Source organism: Phascolarctos cinereus, unplaced genomic scaffold (assembly GCF_003287225.1).
Source record: "Phascolarctos cinereus isolate Bilbo 61053 unplaced genomic scaffold, phaCin_HiC Scaffold_2;HRSCAF=192, whole genome shotgun sequence".
Lineage (NCBI taxonomy): Eukaryota > Metazoa > Chordata > Mammalia > Diprotodontia > Phascolarctidae > Phascolarctos > Phascolarctos cinereus.
In genome coordinates, this window is record NW_027555625.1 from 162,104,225 (window position 1) to 162,123,653 (window position 19,429).

At 38.0% G+C, this 19,429-nt stretch overlaps 1 protein-coding gene across 2 annotated transcripts in view; it reads left to right on the top strand.

Moving 5' to 3' along the window:
* Positions 1–19,429, top strand: part of KIF16B (kinesin family member 16B) — a 350,941-nt gene that overhangs the window by 288,910 nt on the left and 42,602 nt on the right. For both annotated transcript variants that reach the window (XM_020986360.2, XM_078149707.1), the window contains one exon: positions 10,335–10,418. In XM_020986360.2, coding sequence (XP_020842019.1) covers positions 10,335–10,418 — 84 coding nt within the window. The remainder of the gene's footprint in view (positions 1–10,334; positions 10,419–19,429) is intronic.

Here is a 19,429-nt window from a genome sequence, read left to right on the forward strand (position 1 = left end):
GTAAGTCTGGCTCAAGCATCTCATCACAGTATACCTTATAGGGGCTTAGTAAATGTTTTTGTTAAAGTTGAGAGACAGGAAAATCTTATGTTGGCCTGACTACACCTGGAAAAGGTGGCAATTTTTTTTAATACATGAGAAAAGTAGAAACGTGGACCTGCAGAGTGGAGAGCTTTGGCTTATTCTCATAGCTTTTATTCTTGCCCTCACTTCATTTCCATGGCAGTCCAGGGATCTTGAAAGTACAGTTCACCTTGATTCCCTAACCTCTATTCAGCTTCTTCCCAGGTTCTTTTTGTTTGTTGGGCTTTGAGCAAAGTCCCTGAAATAGGTGTTGGTTGTTTTGGTTTTTTTTTTGGCCGGGGGGCGGGGTTTGCAGACTTGAAAATGTGGAGGTAAAGGGACTTAAAAAGAATTTCCTAAAATCGGGTACTCTGACTTAACACTAGATTTGTCAGTCAGTTTATATAAGCATTTATTTAGTATTTACTACTCTGTGCCAGACACCACACTAAGCCGTGGGATACAAAGAAAGGCAAAAGACAGTCCTTGCCCTCAGGGAACCCAAGAATCTAACGGGGGATACAACATGCAAACAATTATGTACGAGCAAGCTAGATACAGGATAAATAGGAAATAATTAACAGAGGAAAGGCACTTTCCTCTAGAAGGCATAATTTTATCCAGGACTAGAAGAAAGCAAGGAAAGCTAGTAGACAGAGATGAGGAGGGGAAGCATTCCAGGTATGGGGGACAGCCAATAAAAATGCCTGGAGTAGAGAGGCAGAGTATCTTGTTCCAGTAGCAGCAAGAAGACCAACATCACTGGATTATAGAGCACACTGGGCGTGGGGAGTGGGGAGATATAAGAAGACTAGAATGGAGGGGGAGGGGACCCCAGGTTATTAAGACCTTTGAACACCAGAAAGTTTTATATTTGATCCTGGAGTTAATTATGAGCCACTAGAGTTTATTGAGGAGGAGTGTGACATGGTTAGATCTGTACTCTAGGAATATAATTTTGGCAGCTGAGTGGAGGGTGGACTGAAGTGGTAAGAGACCAGCCAGCAGGCCATCGCAGTAGTCCAAGCGTGATGAGGATTTACACCACAGTGACTGCAGTATCAGAGGATACTGGGGCAGCTAAATAGTCCAGTAGATAGAGCACTGGACTTGGAGTCAGGAAGAACTGAATTCAGATCCAGCTTCAGACAGTTATTAGCTGTGTGACCCTGGGTCAGTCACTTAAATTTTGTCTGATTCAGTTTCTTTATCCATAAAGTGTGTGTGGGGTGGTGGAAGGGGTGATAAAAGCATCCATTTCCCAGGGTTGTTATGAGGATCAAATGAGATAATAATTGTAAAGCACTTAGAATAGTGCCTGGCACATAGGAGGAACCAAAGCAAACAGGGTTAAGTGACTTGCCCAAGGTCACACAGATGTCCGGAGTTATTTTCCTGTAACAAAGGGTTGACAATGTCACTCTTCAACTCAGGAAGTTTCAGTGGCTCCATTACCTCTCAGTTCGAACATGAACTCCTCTGTCTGCATTTAAAGTCCTTTAAAACCTGGCTCTAACCTGTCTTTTCAGCCTTATGATGTATAAGGTGTCCCCCTTCACATACCCTGCAGACGAGCTAAACTGGCCTTCTTGCTTTTCCTTACATTTGACCCCTTAGCATCCCTTTTGTAGATCTTTGCACAGGCTCTCTGTTCCTTCATCTCTGGAATGCACTTTTCACTGCTGCCTCTTAGAACTTCTTACCTCAAGCACCTCTTCCTACATGAGACCTTTCCCTATTCCCCCAGCTGCTAGTGCCCCCTAAATCCCAAATTGCCTTCTATTTAATTTATATATACTTAGTCATATACATGTCTAAGCAGCCACATAGAGGGCTAGGCCTGAAGTCGGGAAAGTCTAAGTTCACATCCAGCCTCAGACACTTGCTAGCTCTGTGAACCTGGGCAAGTCACTTAACCTCTGCCTACCTCAGTTTTCTCAGCTGTAAAATGGGGATAATAATAGCACCTAGGTGCCTTCCAGTGTTGTTGTCAGGATGAAATGAGACGATATTTATAAAGCACTTAACATTGCGCCTGGTATATAGTAGGAGGTATATAAATGCTAGATATTAATATTATTGTTAACATTATTGTTATTTTCTGTTTTGATGCACCGTATGCTCCTTTTGAGTAGTGACTATTTCAGTTTTATTTTTCTGTCCCCAACAGGTAGCACAGTGGCTAGTACTTAACAGGTGCTTAATAAATGCTTGTTGATTGATTGCAAGAACAGGTCTAACTGGATTCAGAGAGGCTCGTCATTAGAATCAGCCCATAGTAAAATGAACATAAGAGAGTTGATTTTTTTTCCCCCTTGAGTCATAACAAAGTTGACTCAATAAGACATCGAAAGATTGCAGACTGCATCAATGGAAACAGAATTCACACTAATGAAATTATAATTCCTTGAAGTGATAAACTATAATCAACAGAAAGAATATTAAGTGGGATTCACATATAATGGAGAAAAACTAAGAAATTTTAGGGCTTTCCCTTTCTCCAGAGGAATTACAAATGATAATTTAAAAATTCTCTGCCTTTCACAAAATGACCTTTTGTCCTTTTTGATTATGTGGATTACTCATGCTGTAGATTTATATTAAGTTAGAAACTTGATGCTAAAAAATCCAAAATGGAAAACTTAGAGCTCAGACCAGAAACATATAAGAACTTGACAAAGGAAAAGATATTCTCTATGGACACTGGCAGGAACTAAATTAAAGTTATTCATTCTGTTCTTTTAATTTATTTAAATGTATTAAAATTTATTTCATCATTCATTTTGACTATTTACTAAATTAAAGAATAAAGTGCATTTTATATTGGATTTCTCGTAGACTAATGAAATACTTTGTTTTATTCCAATATCTTTCTTTTCTCTATTGTATTCTATGTAATCAAATTGCATGATTTTGTATTATACCAAGATGACCTTAGGTCTGATGCTAAATTTTCTCTTCTCCACACCTAACATTTCCTTACAAATAACATCCCAATTTATTCCAGTCATATATAACCATTTACTTTTATCATAATTGTCATTTTTCCTATAAGAATTCAAACAACCCTTGCACCATTTCCTACCACCTCAACAGGGTAAAAACCACTGCCTTTTTGTTGCAGGAGAAGATGCAATTTGAAGTATTTTTCTTTTGCCTTGAATACTGCTGACCCACTTCTTTCTGTTTCTTTCTTTTTCTGTTACCTTTTGAAAAGCAGCGTGAATAAATTTCTCTGTTTATCAGTGTGGTCTCAATCCTGTTTCTGCGGATTTGAGCTTTGCTTCAAATGAGAGCCCCACTATTTTCTTTTAAATCACTGTATTCCTTAATATAGCAATATAGCCAAAAAACCTGATGTGTCATTCAATATATGGTAGTATGTTCTACATGCTCACAACTTTTAATTCATCTTTGAAAGATTTTAGTAGTCACTGTGTGAATTATTGATTGTCAAAGTCAGGTAGAATCTTAAAGATTATCAAGCCGGTATCTTTCCTTTTACAGATAAGAAAGCTGAGGCCCAATTACACTAAATCAAATTTTAGAGTTGGAAGGAGCCTGAGTGATTATCTAGCCCATCCCCATCATTTAGTAGATGAATAAATCAAAGCTGAGGGAACTTAGTTGTTGTTCAGTCTTGTCCAACTCTTCATGACTTCATTTGGGGTTTTCTTGGCAAAAATACTAGAGCAGTTTGCTATTTCCTTCTCCAGTAATCTTACAGATGAGGAAACTGAGGCAAACAGGGTTATGTGTCTTGCACAGGGTCACCCAGCTAGTAAGTGTCTGAGGCCAGATTTGAACTCAGGCTGAAGAGTATTCCTGACTCTAGGCCTTGCACTCTATCCACTGCACCACCTAACTAAGGAATTTAAGTGATTTGTTATTATCACTCCAGTAATTGAAGAGGAAGTCAAGACTAGAACCCAGATATCCTTGTGTTCATTGAAGTATTATTGATATAGTTGTAGCCCCGTGGTGACAAACTCAAATCAAAATAGGGCCACGAAACAGTACATGAGAATACCTATTGGCTGCATGTTGACTTAGAAAACCATGTTAACATTATCTGTGTTTTATTGTACTTTTATTTTTTTTATTAAATATTTCCCAGTTACATTTTATTTTGGTTCCCGTTCACCCAGGAGCGTTGCAAGATGGCTGCTGTCTGTGTCTTTGACACCTCAGAGCAGCCAGCTGATTTTTGGGGCCCTGGATAGACTGTCACAATACTGTTTTTCATTACCGAATTCTCATTTTGGGGTCAGTTTTAGAGGGAAATGAAAGCGATTTTTCTAATTCTAATTATAAAATGAATGAACAGTAAATAAAAGAAATTCAAATATGTTCTTTTTATGTATAATATTTCCCTATACCAATGACATTGTGGGTCCATTCCTTATCCTTTCAATTATGTGTCAGGTACTATCGTAGTCTCTAGAGGTATAAAGACAAAAATAAAAGTCTCTCCACTCCAGGAGTTTACATTCTGCTGGGGGAAGAACCCATACATAGATAAATACCAAATAAATACAAGGGTTTTGTTTTGCTTTGTTTTGTTTGTAAGAGGGATAGCTGCTAGCAGCTATAGGAATCTGGAAAGATTATGTACAAAAAATGGTTCTTTAGTAAGGGAAATGAGCAATTCTAAGAGGCAGAGAGGATAGAAAGTTCTCTGCAGGTCTAGGGAACATGTAACCCAAAGATACCATCTCAAAGATGACATGGACATGGGAAATGGAATGTTGTGTATGAGAAACCACAGAAAGGCTAGGTTAGCTATACTGAAGAGTTGAATGAAGGAAGGAACATCTACCAAGGTTGGAAAGATAAGTCATGAAAGACATTAAATTACAAATAGAAGAGTCTGTACTTAATCCTAGAGTCAATATGAAGCTACTTCACTTTGAGTTGGGGAGTAACATAGTGTGACTTTTACTTTAGATAACATCAAGAACAAAAAAAAAAAGCATGAAGTGGAAAGCTGAGAGTCTCTTAAAGAGAGACCAATTAGGAGACTTCCTGGTTTCCTTCAAGTTTCAACTAAATCCCACCTTCTGCAAGAAGCTTTTCCTAACCACTTAATGTTCCCCCTGAGATCACCTCCAGTTTACCTGTATATGTCTGATTTGTACCTAGTTTGCATGTTGTCTCCCTCATTAGATTGTAATTTCCTTTAGAGTGGGAACTATTTTTGCCTTTCTCTGTTTCCCAACCTATTAACACAATTCCTACTATTGACTTAGAAGGCTATTGCAATAGTGCAGGCGAGAGTTCTTGAACAAGATTGATGGCCCATATGAGTAAGGAAAAAGAAACTGATTTGAAGATGTTGTACAGGTAGATTGGAGAAGACTTGTCAGTTGACTACCTGTGAAGGAAAAGGAGAAATTGGGGTTGACTCTGAGGTTAGGAATGTAGGTGACTGGAAAGATGGTGGTCCCCTCAACAGAAATATAGAAGTTTGGAAGAAGAGGGAGTTTAGAGAATGGGGGAAAAGATAATAAGTTCCATTTCAGACACATTGAGTTTGAGGATGCTGGCAGTCTTGGGTGTTCTGGATCCATTCTCCTAATGACTCCCAGTCCTATATTTGCTAAAATATAAAGAACTCTAAGGTCAGTTTTCATACTCACAGTGCCACATCTTCAGAACATCTCTGGGAATAATCATTCTGCTTCCCCATGTAGTCCCAATCAGCAGCTATTCACTCCTGTCCTCATGAGAGCCCAATACACCAAGATCATCAGAAGGAAGTGAGGATGCCAAGACAGACAGCACACAGTTTCCTCTGTTCCCCACCATGGTTACTGCCCAGAATGCATTTAGGGAAGGGTATCATTAATTGTCTTCTCTGTGCCCTAGAGAAGATTGGAGGTAGTCCCACATCTGGTGGGGTGTGTAATAAATTTTGTTCCATCTACCTCACACTGTAGAAAAGTTCCTAGGCCCTAACGTCTCCACAGAGATTTAAAAAAAAAAAGCAACGTAGAATTATTAACTATGCTGACTATAGAATTATGCAATCTCAGCATAAAGTAATCCTTTCTGAATGTCCAGCAGCAACCTTCACAGTGAGGTCCACATGGAGGTTTTCAGTTTCAGTTCCCTGACTTATTTGGCAGACTTTACTGCTCTATACCTATCCAAAGTTGATCCACACCCAAATAAAGATGGTGATGGTTGTTTTTTTTCCCCCTTTCAAAATCTGGGCCAATTTAAAGGTATGGTTATCATTTGCTAGTAGCTATTATTCACCCAAAGCTAAGACTTTCTTTACCACTTTTTTTTTTTTGGTCATAAAAATGTGTTTCAAAAAATGTTATTTAGATAGGTGGGAGGAGCAGGGAGTGTTTTTAGTGAAAGCATCCTAATGCCATGCATTAATTTGGAAAAATCTAATGTATAACAAGTTATATAAAAATAACTATACTTTAATAGCTGATCAGCTTGATGGAAGCCCAGTCTTTCCTGCAGTGGGTCTTCAGAAATGTTGAAATTCCTTAGTCTTCAGGGAAGAAATACCATGTGACAAATGTAATATAGTAGGTACACTGAGCTTGTGTCTGTGTGTGCCAAATAAAGTGGAGAGCCAGGATAATCAAGGGAAGAAATTAACATTTTCCTCCATTATCTGGTTACATCTGATGAAAGTGTCTTAGTGGTTTTTGTTCCCTTTTCAGAATTTAGATAATAGTCTCAGCTCTCCATTTTACTTTAGATGTATGTGTAATCATGAGCTAAGTGAGAACACAGATGTTGTTACACCTACAGGTAGCCAGTATCTTGAATTTATATAGTGTATCACTTTTAAACCCCTTAAATTTAATGCTACCCTTATGCAATTCTCTTTATATCCTTTTGTACAACTCAGGATAGCGGCCAAGATGCCCCATATTTTCCAAATCATCCCGCTCCCTGTCAGTTGTTACCTATTACAAGTTACATGTCTTGTGAGTGAGATTGATTTGACTTTTCATTCTTAGAGTCATCTGCGTAACTCCACCTAGAAACTATTACTAGATTGGACAAACTGCCTGTTTTCTAGTTTTATGTAGTTCAGTGAGAGGAATTGCACTGAAGTTAAAATCCCATGCCTCCAAGCAAAACTTTACAAATGAGTTTTCCTTTAGTCCTAGAAATACCCTGGTCATACTATTCTTTCTAATCTCCACCCATCATTTTCATAAGGGGTCACCTCCTCATAGGCCCATGAGGCCTTTTTTTCTTTGTTGTCCACTTATAAAAAAGTACTCAGGATTGGATATCTGATTTGGGTTTTAGTTCCATATTAGATGAGTGACTGAGCTAATTATTTAACTTCTTTGGGCCTAAATGAATTTCCTCTTTTAGAAAGTGAAGGGATTAGGCTAGATGGTTTCTAAGATTTCCTCTAACTTTTAAACTCACATGCAAAAAGTTGCATATGTTTGAGACACAGATCATAATGAGTTAGGCTTATTTGACATAGGAAAGAAAATACTGTTGTTTAAGAAGAAATCAAGGATGCTAGATCTCTCTCCCTCTGAAATCCTTTCAATTCACCACTTGAGTTTAGCAAGAAAACCAGTTTGTAAATTTCCCTTGACATGAAACACATCACTTCATCATCCACAGAAGAAAATGACAAAACAACCAAACTGTGAAAGAGTGACTGCCAAGCATTCAGAACCAACCCTTGACTACATGGAGGGGGAGAGAGATTCATAGACAAGTAAATCTTGGCCAGATGAAAACCAATTGACTGGCAGAGAAGGATCTCTCCTCATTAAAGTGCACTAGAGATGAAAGTCTGTCATACTAGCAGGCTCCCAAGAACGCCTTGGGTAACATGCCAAAGTAAGAAATCCCTTGACAAAGCAAAACGTGTACATGTAGGCATGCTCTTGCAGGTACACACATACAAACTGTGGTGGCAGTGATCAGAGTATGAATAACTGAGTGGAAGGTCAGGAGCCAGATCAGGAAACAGATGCAGAAAGAGCAAAGAGGAGGTCATGACTGTAAAAGATTTTGTAAAATCATGGAATGCATCTGGCAGAGCCATCAGCTTTTTGTTTCTAAAGACTTCATTCCTGAAACTCTCTAAGCTATTATATCCTAATGGTTTCAGGAGGACTTGAGAAAAGCACTGTATTAGGAATCCTGAGGCCGGAGTTCAAGTCTATTGTTGACTTACTTCGAAGTGTACATGTACAACTATAAATGGTACTTTTTCCTGCTCCTTGGATCCCCATTTAAAGAAATGGCTTTTTGGCACATGAATAAACTACATGTGCATAATATTAGTACCTGGAATGGTAAATTCTTGTCTAATGACTTTCTTTAGGATCCTATTTGTCAGAATTAGACTTGTTACAGAAAAGAGGCAAATGGTGAATCTTAGTGCTTAGGGCACATGGCTTAATAGCATGGAAGTAGGAGTTGGGAGACCCTGGTTCTAATTTCAGCCATGCCATTCACCATTTCTGTGGTCTTGGGCAAATATCAAGTAACTTAAATCTCTGTGAAATGGGAGATTTAATCAAAATGATCTCTAAAGTCCCTTCCAGCTATTGCTAGTTAGCACTTGCTTGTATTCGCACAAACTTAATACTGATTGAATTTTTTTTCTCACAGACAGAGTCCTTTTTTGGTGGGACTCTAATTAGTTTTGTTCCAGTATTTCTAGAAAGATATCATCTCTACAGATGATTCCCAGTTCTATATATTCAAAACTAAACTCTCCTGAGCTACTGTCACTAATCTCCAACAGCCTCTTAGACACCTAAACTTATCCAAAACAGAATTCATCTTTTGCTCCAAACTCCTCCCCTTCCCAGACCTCCCTATTACTGGTGAAGACAGCATTATCATTCTAGAAATCTAGGTTTCCAGCTTCAGCATTATCCTCAACTCTTCCCTCTCCTTCACACATCATATCTAATCCATTGCCAAATCTTTTTATCTCTCCCTTCACAATATCTCTCATATAGATAAGCACCTACTGTGTGCCAGGCATTGTGCTAAATACTTCTCTCCATTCCTATACCAGAGCATAGGGTACAACCAAATGAGATAATATTTATAAAAAGCACTTAGCACAGTGCCTAAGACATAGTAGATACTATATAAGTGTTTATTCTCTTCTCTCTTCTCCTTCCTTCTCCTCTTCTCTCCTAGGACCCTTTCCCCTGGGCTACTGCAATAGTCTTCCTACTAGTCTCCTTGCTTCAAATCTCTTCCTCATTCTAAGGTGATTTTTTCTACATGACCATGTCATTCCCTCTGCTCGATGAATTCTAGTGTCTCCTTGTTACCTCCAGGATCAAATATAAAATCCTGCATTTGGCATTTAAAGTTCTTAAAAACTGGTCCCATCCTACCTTTCCAGTCTTCTTACATGTTATTTCCTTCTATGTACTCTACAGTCTAACTATCTTAGCCTACCTACAGTTTCTGAACGAAGATATTTTATCTGCCATGTCTATGCCGTTGTATTGGTTACCCCCCATGCCCACAATCTTCTACCTGTTAGCTTCTTTGGCTTCCTTCAAGATTTAGCCCAAAGCCTACCTCCTGTAGGAGGCCTCTCATAATTCTAACTGCGAATGCCTTCTCCTTTCAAATTACCTTTGAAACAGATACTCTACGTATAACTAGTATGTACTTAGATTTCCAGGAGAAGATATTCTCCTTGAGGCCAGTGGTCGCTTCTTGCTTTTCTTAGAATCATCAGGTCTCAACACCATTCTTGACATATTTAAATGCTTGTTAACTTAACTGAATATAAAATTTGCTAAGAGCAAATTAGTACACCAAAGTAGGCGCATGGAGTCAAGCAAGAATATATTTTTCACATGGGAAGTATGCATTAGTGTTATTCAGTTGGTGACTAGCAGATCCTCATGTGGACTGTAGGAAGAACTTGAGTAGATGTCCATCTTCAAAAGAGATGGCTCCTTTTTTAAAATTGCCAGTATAATATTTAATTTATTTCATCAATTCTTATCTGGCCAAAGATGATTGCTAGAGACTGATTCAGAAAGGTCCTTAGAGACAATCTAGGCCAAGTTCCTTGTTTTCTAGGTGAGAAAACCAAGGCCTAGAGAGGTTCTTGACCAAGATCTCATAGAATTTAGTAATGGAGTTCAAGACAAGAACTCAAGGCTCCTGATTTGGTAACCTATTGAACTATGTTGACTCCCACTATATAATTCAAACTAAAATATCCATTTCTATTAAACCTGCAGGTATGATGTTAATGTATCCTTTCTTGTACATTTCAGCTTGCTACTTTAGAATTCCCCCCAAAGAAGCTCTTTGGGAATAAAGATGAGAGAGTAATTGCAGAACGCCGGAGTCATTTAGAGGTAAGAGAATCGACTTTTTCCCCCATTTTTTTTTTCATTTAGGAAACATCTAGTCTGATTGACCAATAAAAATCATTCCTATCAGAGAGGCATTATTAATTCTTATTCAAAAGTGACAAGCAGCTTCTTCGTTTAACACAGGAGATGGCAGCAGGAGATTACAAAGTAATGAAACCAGCCTATTTATAGACTATGTCCTCATACCCCTTCTGGTTGAATGGAAAACTTTCATCTCTTTTAAGAAGCTACATTTAGTTAAGGAAGAGCTAGGAAGCAGGTTGTGAGTGAAAGCTAAATATTCGCCACAGACAGATGGTGTTCAATACAGGATGAGGTTAAGAATCTTGTAGCTAAAAATTTAGAATTAATCAGCTAAAGATTTATAGTATAGGATCATCATAACTATATAAGAATAGTTGGAAGTGAAAAGACAGACACCTATTTTTTTGTCCTGGGGAAATTTTATTTGCCTTTTTAAATTACTTTTTTTTTCCTCTCTTAAGATAGTTCTAGAAATGGAATTTTGATTTAGCAGAACTATTGTCTTTTTCTGCCACACATCCAGTAAATATTATTGACTGATCCAATTTGAATTTTGTTCTCAGATAGCTAGAGTCTGGTATTCATGGGTTCTGTATTGGATCCTAATATAGGCCAGTTAATTTCAAGTAAAGGAAATACTTGACTCTCTAATTGTAGATCTTCTGGCTTTGCAGATGTGTATGTGGGAATGTGTGTGTGTGTGTGTGTGTGTGTGTGTGTGTGTGTGCATATATGCACATGCTCACATGGATGTGTGGTAGTGAGGGAAATCAGAGAGAAGGTTTAGGTAACTCAGTATAATCCAGTGCCACTGCTGTAGAAAAAATTCAAAAAATCCTTTTAAAAATGGTTCTATATACAAAGAACAACATCATGTGTTATTTGAAAGCAATGAAGGATCTGTCTCTAGATCAAAAAATTCATATTTTAAAGAAGATTCAAAATTAAGGTAAAGTTATGGCAAATGTAATGTTTTGGGATAGCTCATCTGTAAACTCTACCATTAATCATGTTACCTGAGCTTTCCCTTAATATCTATATCTCTAATATGAGACCAAGCCTTATCACTACATTAGTATGTGTATTTCTCTAGGAAACAGCATAAATTCCTAAGGGAACTTTTCATTGTGTGCAATACAGAGCAGAAGTCCAAGGGACTACCTGGTTCTGACACTAATTTTCAGTCTGTCTGGGCAAGTAATGTAACCTCTCAGGAGGTCAGTTGCCTTATCTATAACGCGAAAAGGTCAAATTAGAGAAGAACAAAGATCCCTTCAAGGCCGGAGTTCATTCAATAACTATTGCACACTTGTTGAGGCATGGTACATTAGGTACCATGAGAGATACAAAGATGATAAGACAGTGTTCATACTCTGATGGAGCTTACAGTCTAGTCAGTGAAGTAAGATATAGACATGACTAATTATGTGCTAATAAAAATGCTATAATTCAAAATAAAATTAAACTATCTGCCATGCTGTGGATATTGAAGCTCAGAAATAACTGGAGAGTAAAGGACGTTTTTTAGGTAAGGGTGTGGTCTGAGTCATGCTTCAGGAAAATTATTTCCTCCAGCAATAAGGGCTTTTTAAAGAAGGGAGGAAATGAGGCAAGGAAACCAGGTAAGAAGTGGGAGGATGGAATGAGGGGCATGGAATCGAGAGACATTTAATATGTACACTATAAAGAGATTGGTGCCCAAAAAAAATATGTAATTTCTATAATAGGAATGTCCTGAAGGAAGTAAGATTTCTATGAGGACTATGTCACAGGCCTGGGAGAACAGAAAGGGAATTGAACTGATGTGGGAAGAAAAGCGAAATTAATTTGGCTACTCCATAGAGTACAGTAAGTAGAGTACTATATAATGAGACTGAAAAGATAGATTGGGGCCTGGTTGTGAAAGGCTTAAAAGATAAACAAGAGTTTGTTTTTGTCTTGGGGGTAATGGGGAGCCACTAGGATTTATTGTGTTGGGTTAGTAACATGGTCAAATCTGCACTTAAGGAGAATTGTGTTTGCAGCTGTTCAGAGAATGGATTAGCTTGAAGAGACATGAGGTGTGAAGACCAATTCAGAGGCCGTCACAATAGTCTAGCTAATAGATGATGACTACCTGAATTAAGGTGATACGTCCTCATATTCCTTCTGGTTGAATGGAAACCTATCAGATAGCTATCAGATGTAAGAAATGTTGTACAGGTAAAAATGCAAGATTTGGCAAGTGGTAGAATACGTAGGGTGAAAGAGAATGGGAATGAAGGAAAACACTGAGGTTGTGAACCTGGAAGACAGGAAGGATGTTAGTGCTCTTGAGAGAAATGAGGAAATTTGGGAGAGGGCATGGAAGGAGGATGAAAAGGTTTTTTTTCTTTTTACATGCTGATTTTAAGATGTCTCTAGGACATCCAGAGCTCAGAGACTAAGGCTGGGCATATAGATCTGTGAATTATCTGCATAAAGATAAAAATTAAACCTATTGAAGCGATAATTTCACTGACAGCATAAAAAGGGACACTAGAAAATGGTCCAGCACAGAGCCTGAGGGTATACCCACAATTACAGGACATGATATGACTGAAGATCCGGGAAAGGAGACGGATGAAGCAGTCAGACAGGAGGAGAGCCAAGAGGGCAGATCTGTGACAGCCCAGAGAAGAAAGTATCCAGGGAGGAAGAGTGGTCAGTAGTGTCAGATATTGCGAAGAGGTCAGTCAAGAAGGGTGAGGACTGAGAAAAGAACATCTCCTTTGGAAGTTAAGAAATCTTTGGTAAACTGAACATTTGGCTGGGAAAAGGAGAAGTAAAGAATGGTATCTTTAAAACATGATAGTGTCTAGTGTTGCGTTGTTGTTTTTGTTTCTGGATGTGTGTGTGTGTGTGTGTGTGTGTGTGTGTGTGTGTGTGTGTGTGTGTGTGTTATTCTTGTCTTGATATGGAGGAGACTTCTGTATGTTTTTAGGCAGCAGTAACAGAGCCAGTAAATTTTAAGAGCATGAAGTTTAGAAAGAGGAGGAATGATAGAGTTGATTTAAAAAAAAAATGGCACAGATCATGAGGACATGTAGAGGGCTGACTTCATCAAGAAGGGCCACTACACAATCAGAAACTGGAGTAAAGAAGGAAAGAGTGAGAGGTTGTATCAAGCAATTTTGAGATATAGAGAAGTGGGAGCTCCTGGTGAATACCCTCAATTTTCTCAGTAAAATATCAAGTGGGGTCCTCAGATGTGAGAGTCAGAAGAAGTGGTAATGAGTAAGAATTTTGAGAGAGAAGAGAACAGAGCAATGAGAACAGCCTCCAAGAGAAGAAGACTAGAGAATTAGGGAAAAGTAAACGGATTCTCTTACTGCAACTCAGCTAACATTATTTTGTAGTGGACCTGGACAGCTCAGTTCCTTGATTTGTATCAAATTCATTTGGCACCATGTGAACATGAACAAAGATGATGTGAATAATCCAGGGTTGGAATTTGGCAAAACAGAAGCTGTGATAGGACAAGGGTGCAAGAGGTGCAAGAGTAGAGGACTGTAGAAATGATCCGTTCTGTTTTGGGAATGGCAAAATAAAGGTTTCAACAGAACATCCAGTTGTAGTCCAAGAAGTAATTAGAAATAGGAGGTCTGAGCTGGTTGGGGCTAGATTTTAGAGTTGGGTGTCACCCATATACTTGGTAACTAATGTGGAAATAATTGACTAGGTAGGTAGTGAGAGAGTAAGAGAATATCTAATTACTCGTGATGAGTTTGTCATCAGATCCATTATTATCTCAAGGTATTAAAATAATTTGCGCAGATGATTGGGCCATAGTCAATTATCTGAAACAATGACAACAACAACAAAACAAAACCTGAGGACAGAATAGGTACAGCAGAACTGGAGAAGGGCAGATATTATCCTGACCTTCCAAAAAGAGAATAGAATGGAGCCTTTAAATTAAAGACCAACGAGTCTGACTGGTTCCTGGCAAAATCTAGAATGCCTTATATAAGGAATGGTTGGCTAACATCCAGTGAAAACAGAACGTACCAGACCAACCTCATTTCCTTTATTGACAGGCTTACTAAATTGGTAAATCAGATGAATAAGATGCATATAGTTTTCCGTAAAGGCAGCTAAGTAGGTTCAGTTAGAGTGCTAGGCCTAGAGTCAAGACTCATCTTCCAAAGTTCAAATCTGGCCTCAGATCCTTATTAGCTTTGTGACCCTGGGCAAGTCACTTGATCCTGTTTGCCTCAGTGTCCTCATCTATAAATGAGCTGGAGAAGGAAATGGCAAACCACTCTAGTTTCTTTGCCAAGAAAACCCCAAATGATGTCACAAAGAGTCAGCCCTGACTGAAAAAATGACCGAAGCTTTTCTTAAATTCAGTAAAGCATCTGATAAAGCCTCTCAATGTAGCTCATGTGGACAAGATAGAGAAGTATGAGCTAGATTGTGACTATAATCCAGAGCTAGATGGATTCAGAACCAAGTGAATGGTCAAACCCAAAATATGAGTTAATGATTTAGTATTCACTTGGAAGAAACTCTCCTCTGGAGTACCTCAAGGGATCTGGACTTGGACTAGTGCTGTTTATCAGTGATTTTTATAAAAGTCAAAATGGCATGCTTGTCAAATTTTCATAATGGAGGCAAATAATAAATTAGATAACAGTCATGATTCAAAAACATTTTAAAATGAATTTTTATTAATGTCTTCTTTTTACAGAGCCTAAATTTCACCCTTTATTTCATCCCTCCCTTCTCCCCGAGAGCCATCCCATGTAATGTTATCATTTTTTTTAAGAATAAGAGAAACAAAATCTGACAGTGGATGCCATTTTCCAAACCCATGAACACTCACAAAAGACTGAGGTACCTTCTCGTGTCTCCTCTTTGTTCTTTGTAATTATGCCATATCAATTATTTTGTGATTCTTTTCATTTACATTTTTAATTATATATGCTATTTTTAGCTATGCTTACTTCATTTTGCATCAGTTCAGGAGTCTTTTGATTCTTCACTGTATTTATTACGTTCATTTTTTACAATGCATTCATATTCCATGACATTGAAATACAGTTTGTTGAGTCGTTCCCTAATTAATTACTTTGTTTTCATTTCTTTTCTACTACAGAAACATATATTATTATAGATATTTTGGTTATATGGTACCTTTCTTTCTTTTTATCATTGACTTCCTTGGGGTATTTGCCTATCAGAATAATCTCTTAGTCATTGTATTTGTCACTTTATTTCAATACTTTCCAGAATGGTTGTACTTATTTACAGCTTCACCAACAGTGCATTAGTATGCCTGTCTTTCCACAACCCTTCCAACATTGACTGTTCCAATCTTTTGTCAGCTTTGGTCTGAGCATGAAGTGAAACCTCAGAGTTATTTTGATTTGTATTTCTTTGTTATTATTGTTTTGGAACATTCATATAGTTATTAATAGCTCATTGAGTTTACAACCTAATGAAGGAAGATAACACACAAAAGAAAGCTGAAAAGAGGGAAGAGAGATTGAGAGGAGGCGGGGAAGATACATAATGCCAGGGCATGGTGGACAAGTCCAGAGAAATCCAAAAGCAGTATAGCTTGTGGTAAATGAGGAGAAGAATGTGCTGAGCCCCTTCCCTAAATAGAGGCCGTGCAGCCCATTGTCCTGCCCTCCAATCAGAGGCACAATTGATACCGATGGGATATGAGTACCAGAGACATTCAATCTTGGAAGATAATGAAATTTCTCAGTGATGATTTTCCTAGGGAAAGAAGGCATGATGATGAGGTCCAAAAGCCATTATTATAGCTGATAGGAAATGAGGAGAGCAGAACTTCTGAGTTCAAGGTCTTAGATATGGAGCAGTTGTGAATGATGACAATGGCTAATGTGTGGACATGGCTTTTGGTGGTGGCTAAAATGGAGTGGATATGAAGGTCACTGCAAATAAGTGGTCAAGGAACTTTGAGAACCCCTATTGAAAGGCTCATTCATATTCCCCAACCAGAATATTTGCCTGCTTCTAAAGAGAAATTATCTTCTGCATTATGGATATTGTCTCACGGTAAGAATGAGATCATGCAAGTGAATATAAAAATCTGGAGGATTTTCTTTGCCTAATCTGCACCCAATTTAGTCATTTAAATAAATCTTTAGTGACAATTTGGGGGGGAAATGCTGTATAAAGAGCACAAGTTGATATAAATACCCAACAAATCAAGCCAATTGCCTTCTTTGCAAGAAAAATTGATCCCTCTGCTTTAATTAAATTTGTTCATCTGGAAAGACAAGGAACCTAAGCATGATGAACAAGAGTCTAGATTCTGTATGTGGTACATTTGCAATATGAGTGCTCTCTGAGGCTTTTTCCTATGACTTTGGACTCTCCTTTATCTAATGTTGAATTTAATTGAGAGGCTCTATTCCACTGTTCGTAGTTTAAAATCAGTATCTGTATTTATCACTTTGGCCTCCTCCTTAATTGTTGAGTCCCATAAAGCTTTAACTTAGTTTATTAAAACATTTTTAATATTTCATTCTAACTTGGACTTCTATTTCTAATTATTTCCTATGACTATTATTCTCTTATATTAGTCATCACACAATTGTTTCTCAGGCTCTTTGGGCTAAGATCAAATGTTGCATCTCATAGACAGAAACATATGAATTCAGTTTAAATCCATTTCACCTAAAGTAAGTGATACTATCTCTCAACATTATATTCTTTGCTAGGAGCATGTATAATTTGGCCTTATTTTAATGGAAAGTTAATTTATAACTCTTGTGTTAATTCTCTAAGAATAATGTGGCATTTTGATATCTTAACTAGGCTTTGTATATTTTTATGTTGAGTGAATTTGCCTTTAGATCATCACACATGACCATGTTAGAATATTTAATATTCATTCAGCAAGAAAGGCAACATGGAGTAGAGAATATAGAGTTGTCCTTGGAACTTGGTTTAGGTGCCACCTCTGACATCTGTTGCTTATGTGACTCCAGGCAGGTTATTTAACCTCATAGTGTGCTAAAGCTTAGGCCTCTCTCTAAAAATGATAAGTGGCAGAGGAGATGCTAACATTCGTTGGAGTTTCACCATGGATGATATCACCAGTCCCTATAATGTATCCCTGTCATTCAGCGAATAGTGTTCAGCTCTTACTTGATGTAAGATACCATTCTGTGAATATCAGAGATGGTCCCTGCCCTCAAGGAACTTATGGTCTAGTAGGAGGGTGAAATATACACATAGAGCAGTTCAAGGTAAACTAAAGTGTAATATGGATAGATGGATAGTTGATGGATGAAAAAGCATATGTTAAATGATTATATATTACATATATTAAATCTATTACTATGTAAGTAAGTACATATTACTTCTAAGTGCTGGGCATACAAATACAAAAGTAAAAATAGTTCCTGCCCTTAAGCATTCTAATAGAAAGAAACAACAAATAGAGGAGAGTAGTGGCTATGGGAGGGGTATCATGCTTTGGAAAGTTATTGGAATGGTAAGAAGAGCCATAGGGGAGTAGACTAGCATACCCTTCCCAATAGCAATGGCAGTATTGATTTGATTGTGGTTCTAGAATTCCTTTTTTTATTATTATTAATTTATTCTGAATTATCAAAAATCACCTCCAAATTTTTCTCCCCCTCCCTCCCCACCTCCCACCCTTAGATGTCACGCAATCTGATATAGGCTATGCCTATACATTCTTATTAAACATATTTTCACTTTAGTGATGTTGTATATGGTTCTAGAATTCTAAAGGAGGTGTGGAAGTGGGGATGAGTTGGGGAGCATACTGTGTTTAGCATGGCAGCTGGAGAGAAGGTGGCCAAGGAGTAATGTGATGCATGGCTAAAGCTGGCCTAATATAATGGGTCTTATGAGGAACTCATGAATCAATCTCTGGTTTAGTAGATGACTGGTGAAAAAATGGCCAGGGAGCAAATGATATGTTCATAAAATTAGTATAAGCAAAATATTATTGTTTAGAGTAGGCAGAAGTCACTTTCAGATAGGAAGAATAAGAAAGGCTTGGTGCAGGGAAATAGCATTGAAACTAGACTTTGAAGATAAGATTTTGACCAGCTGAGAGGTAAAGGAAGGGCTTTGTAGGTATACGAATTGTCAGAAGCATGGGGCAAGTGTAGGGGAAGCAAATATCCAGACTGGCTGGAATGTAAGGCCCATGTGAAGAAATGATAGAAGAGGATGACACAGACCAGCAGGGGCAGAGAAGAGAGAGCCCTGGATACCTGACTATGAACATAATTACAGAGGCACTTGGTAAAGGCTTTTAAGCAGAAGAACAATGTGATCAGAGCTGGGAAAGTCTATTTGGCAAAGATGTTTGAAAGACACTGGCTCTATGACAGACCAGTTAAGAGAGCAGTGTTAATAAGGATCTAAACTATAGTGATGAAAGTAGAGATGGAAATGAGGGGATGAATTTGAAGGTAGATTCAGCAGCTACAACTGAAATGGATTTAATGAGCTATCATGTGTGGAAAGGGAGGGAAAGAGAAGCTAAATATTATTTGAAGATAGTTGGCATAAATGACCGGAAGGAGAGCAATGCCAAAAATCTCTCCTCCCCCCGCACTTCCTAAAAAGTAAGGGTATAATGAGGAGAGGCAACCTTGTTAAAATGTAAGTTCTGTTTTGGACATGTTGAATTGAGTTCCCAGTGGGGCATTCCAAGTAAAGATATCTAACAGAAATTGAAGTAGAGCTTGGGGAAAATGTCAAGGATAGAGCATCATTTGCATAGAAATGACATTTGAACCTATGGGGATGAGTAAATTCACCCAGGGAAAGTCTGCAGGGAGATGAGAACAGAGCTAAGATAGAGCATTGGTAGAATATCTTCATTTAAGAGATGGGAGAAAGAAGAACGTTCTTCAGAGAAATGGTCAAAGAGGTTTGAGAAGGAGGCATTCAAAGGAGCAAGGAAGCCAATGGGAGTTTCAATA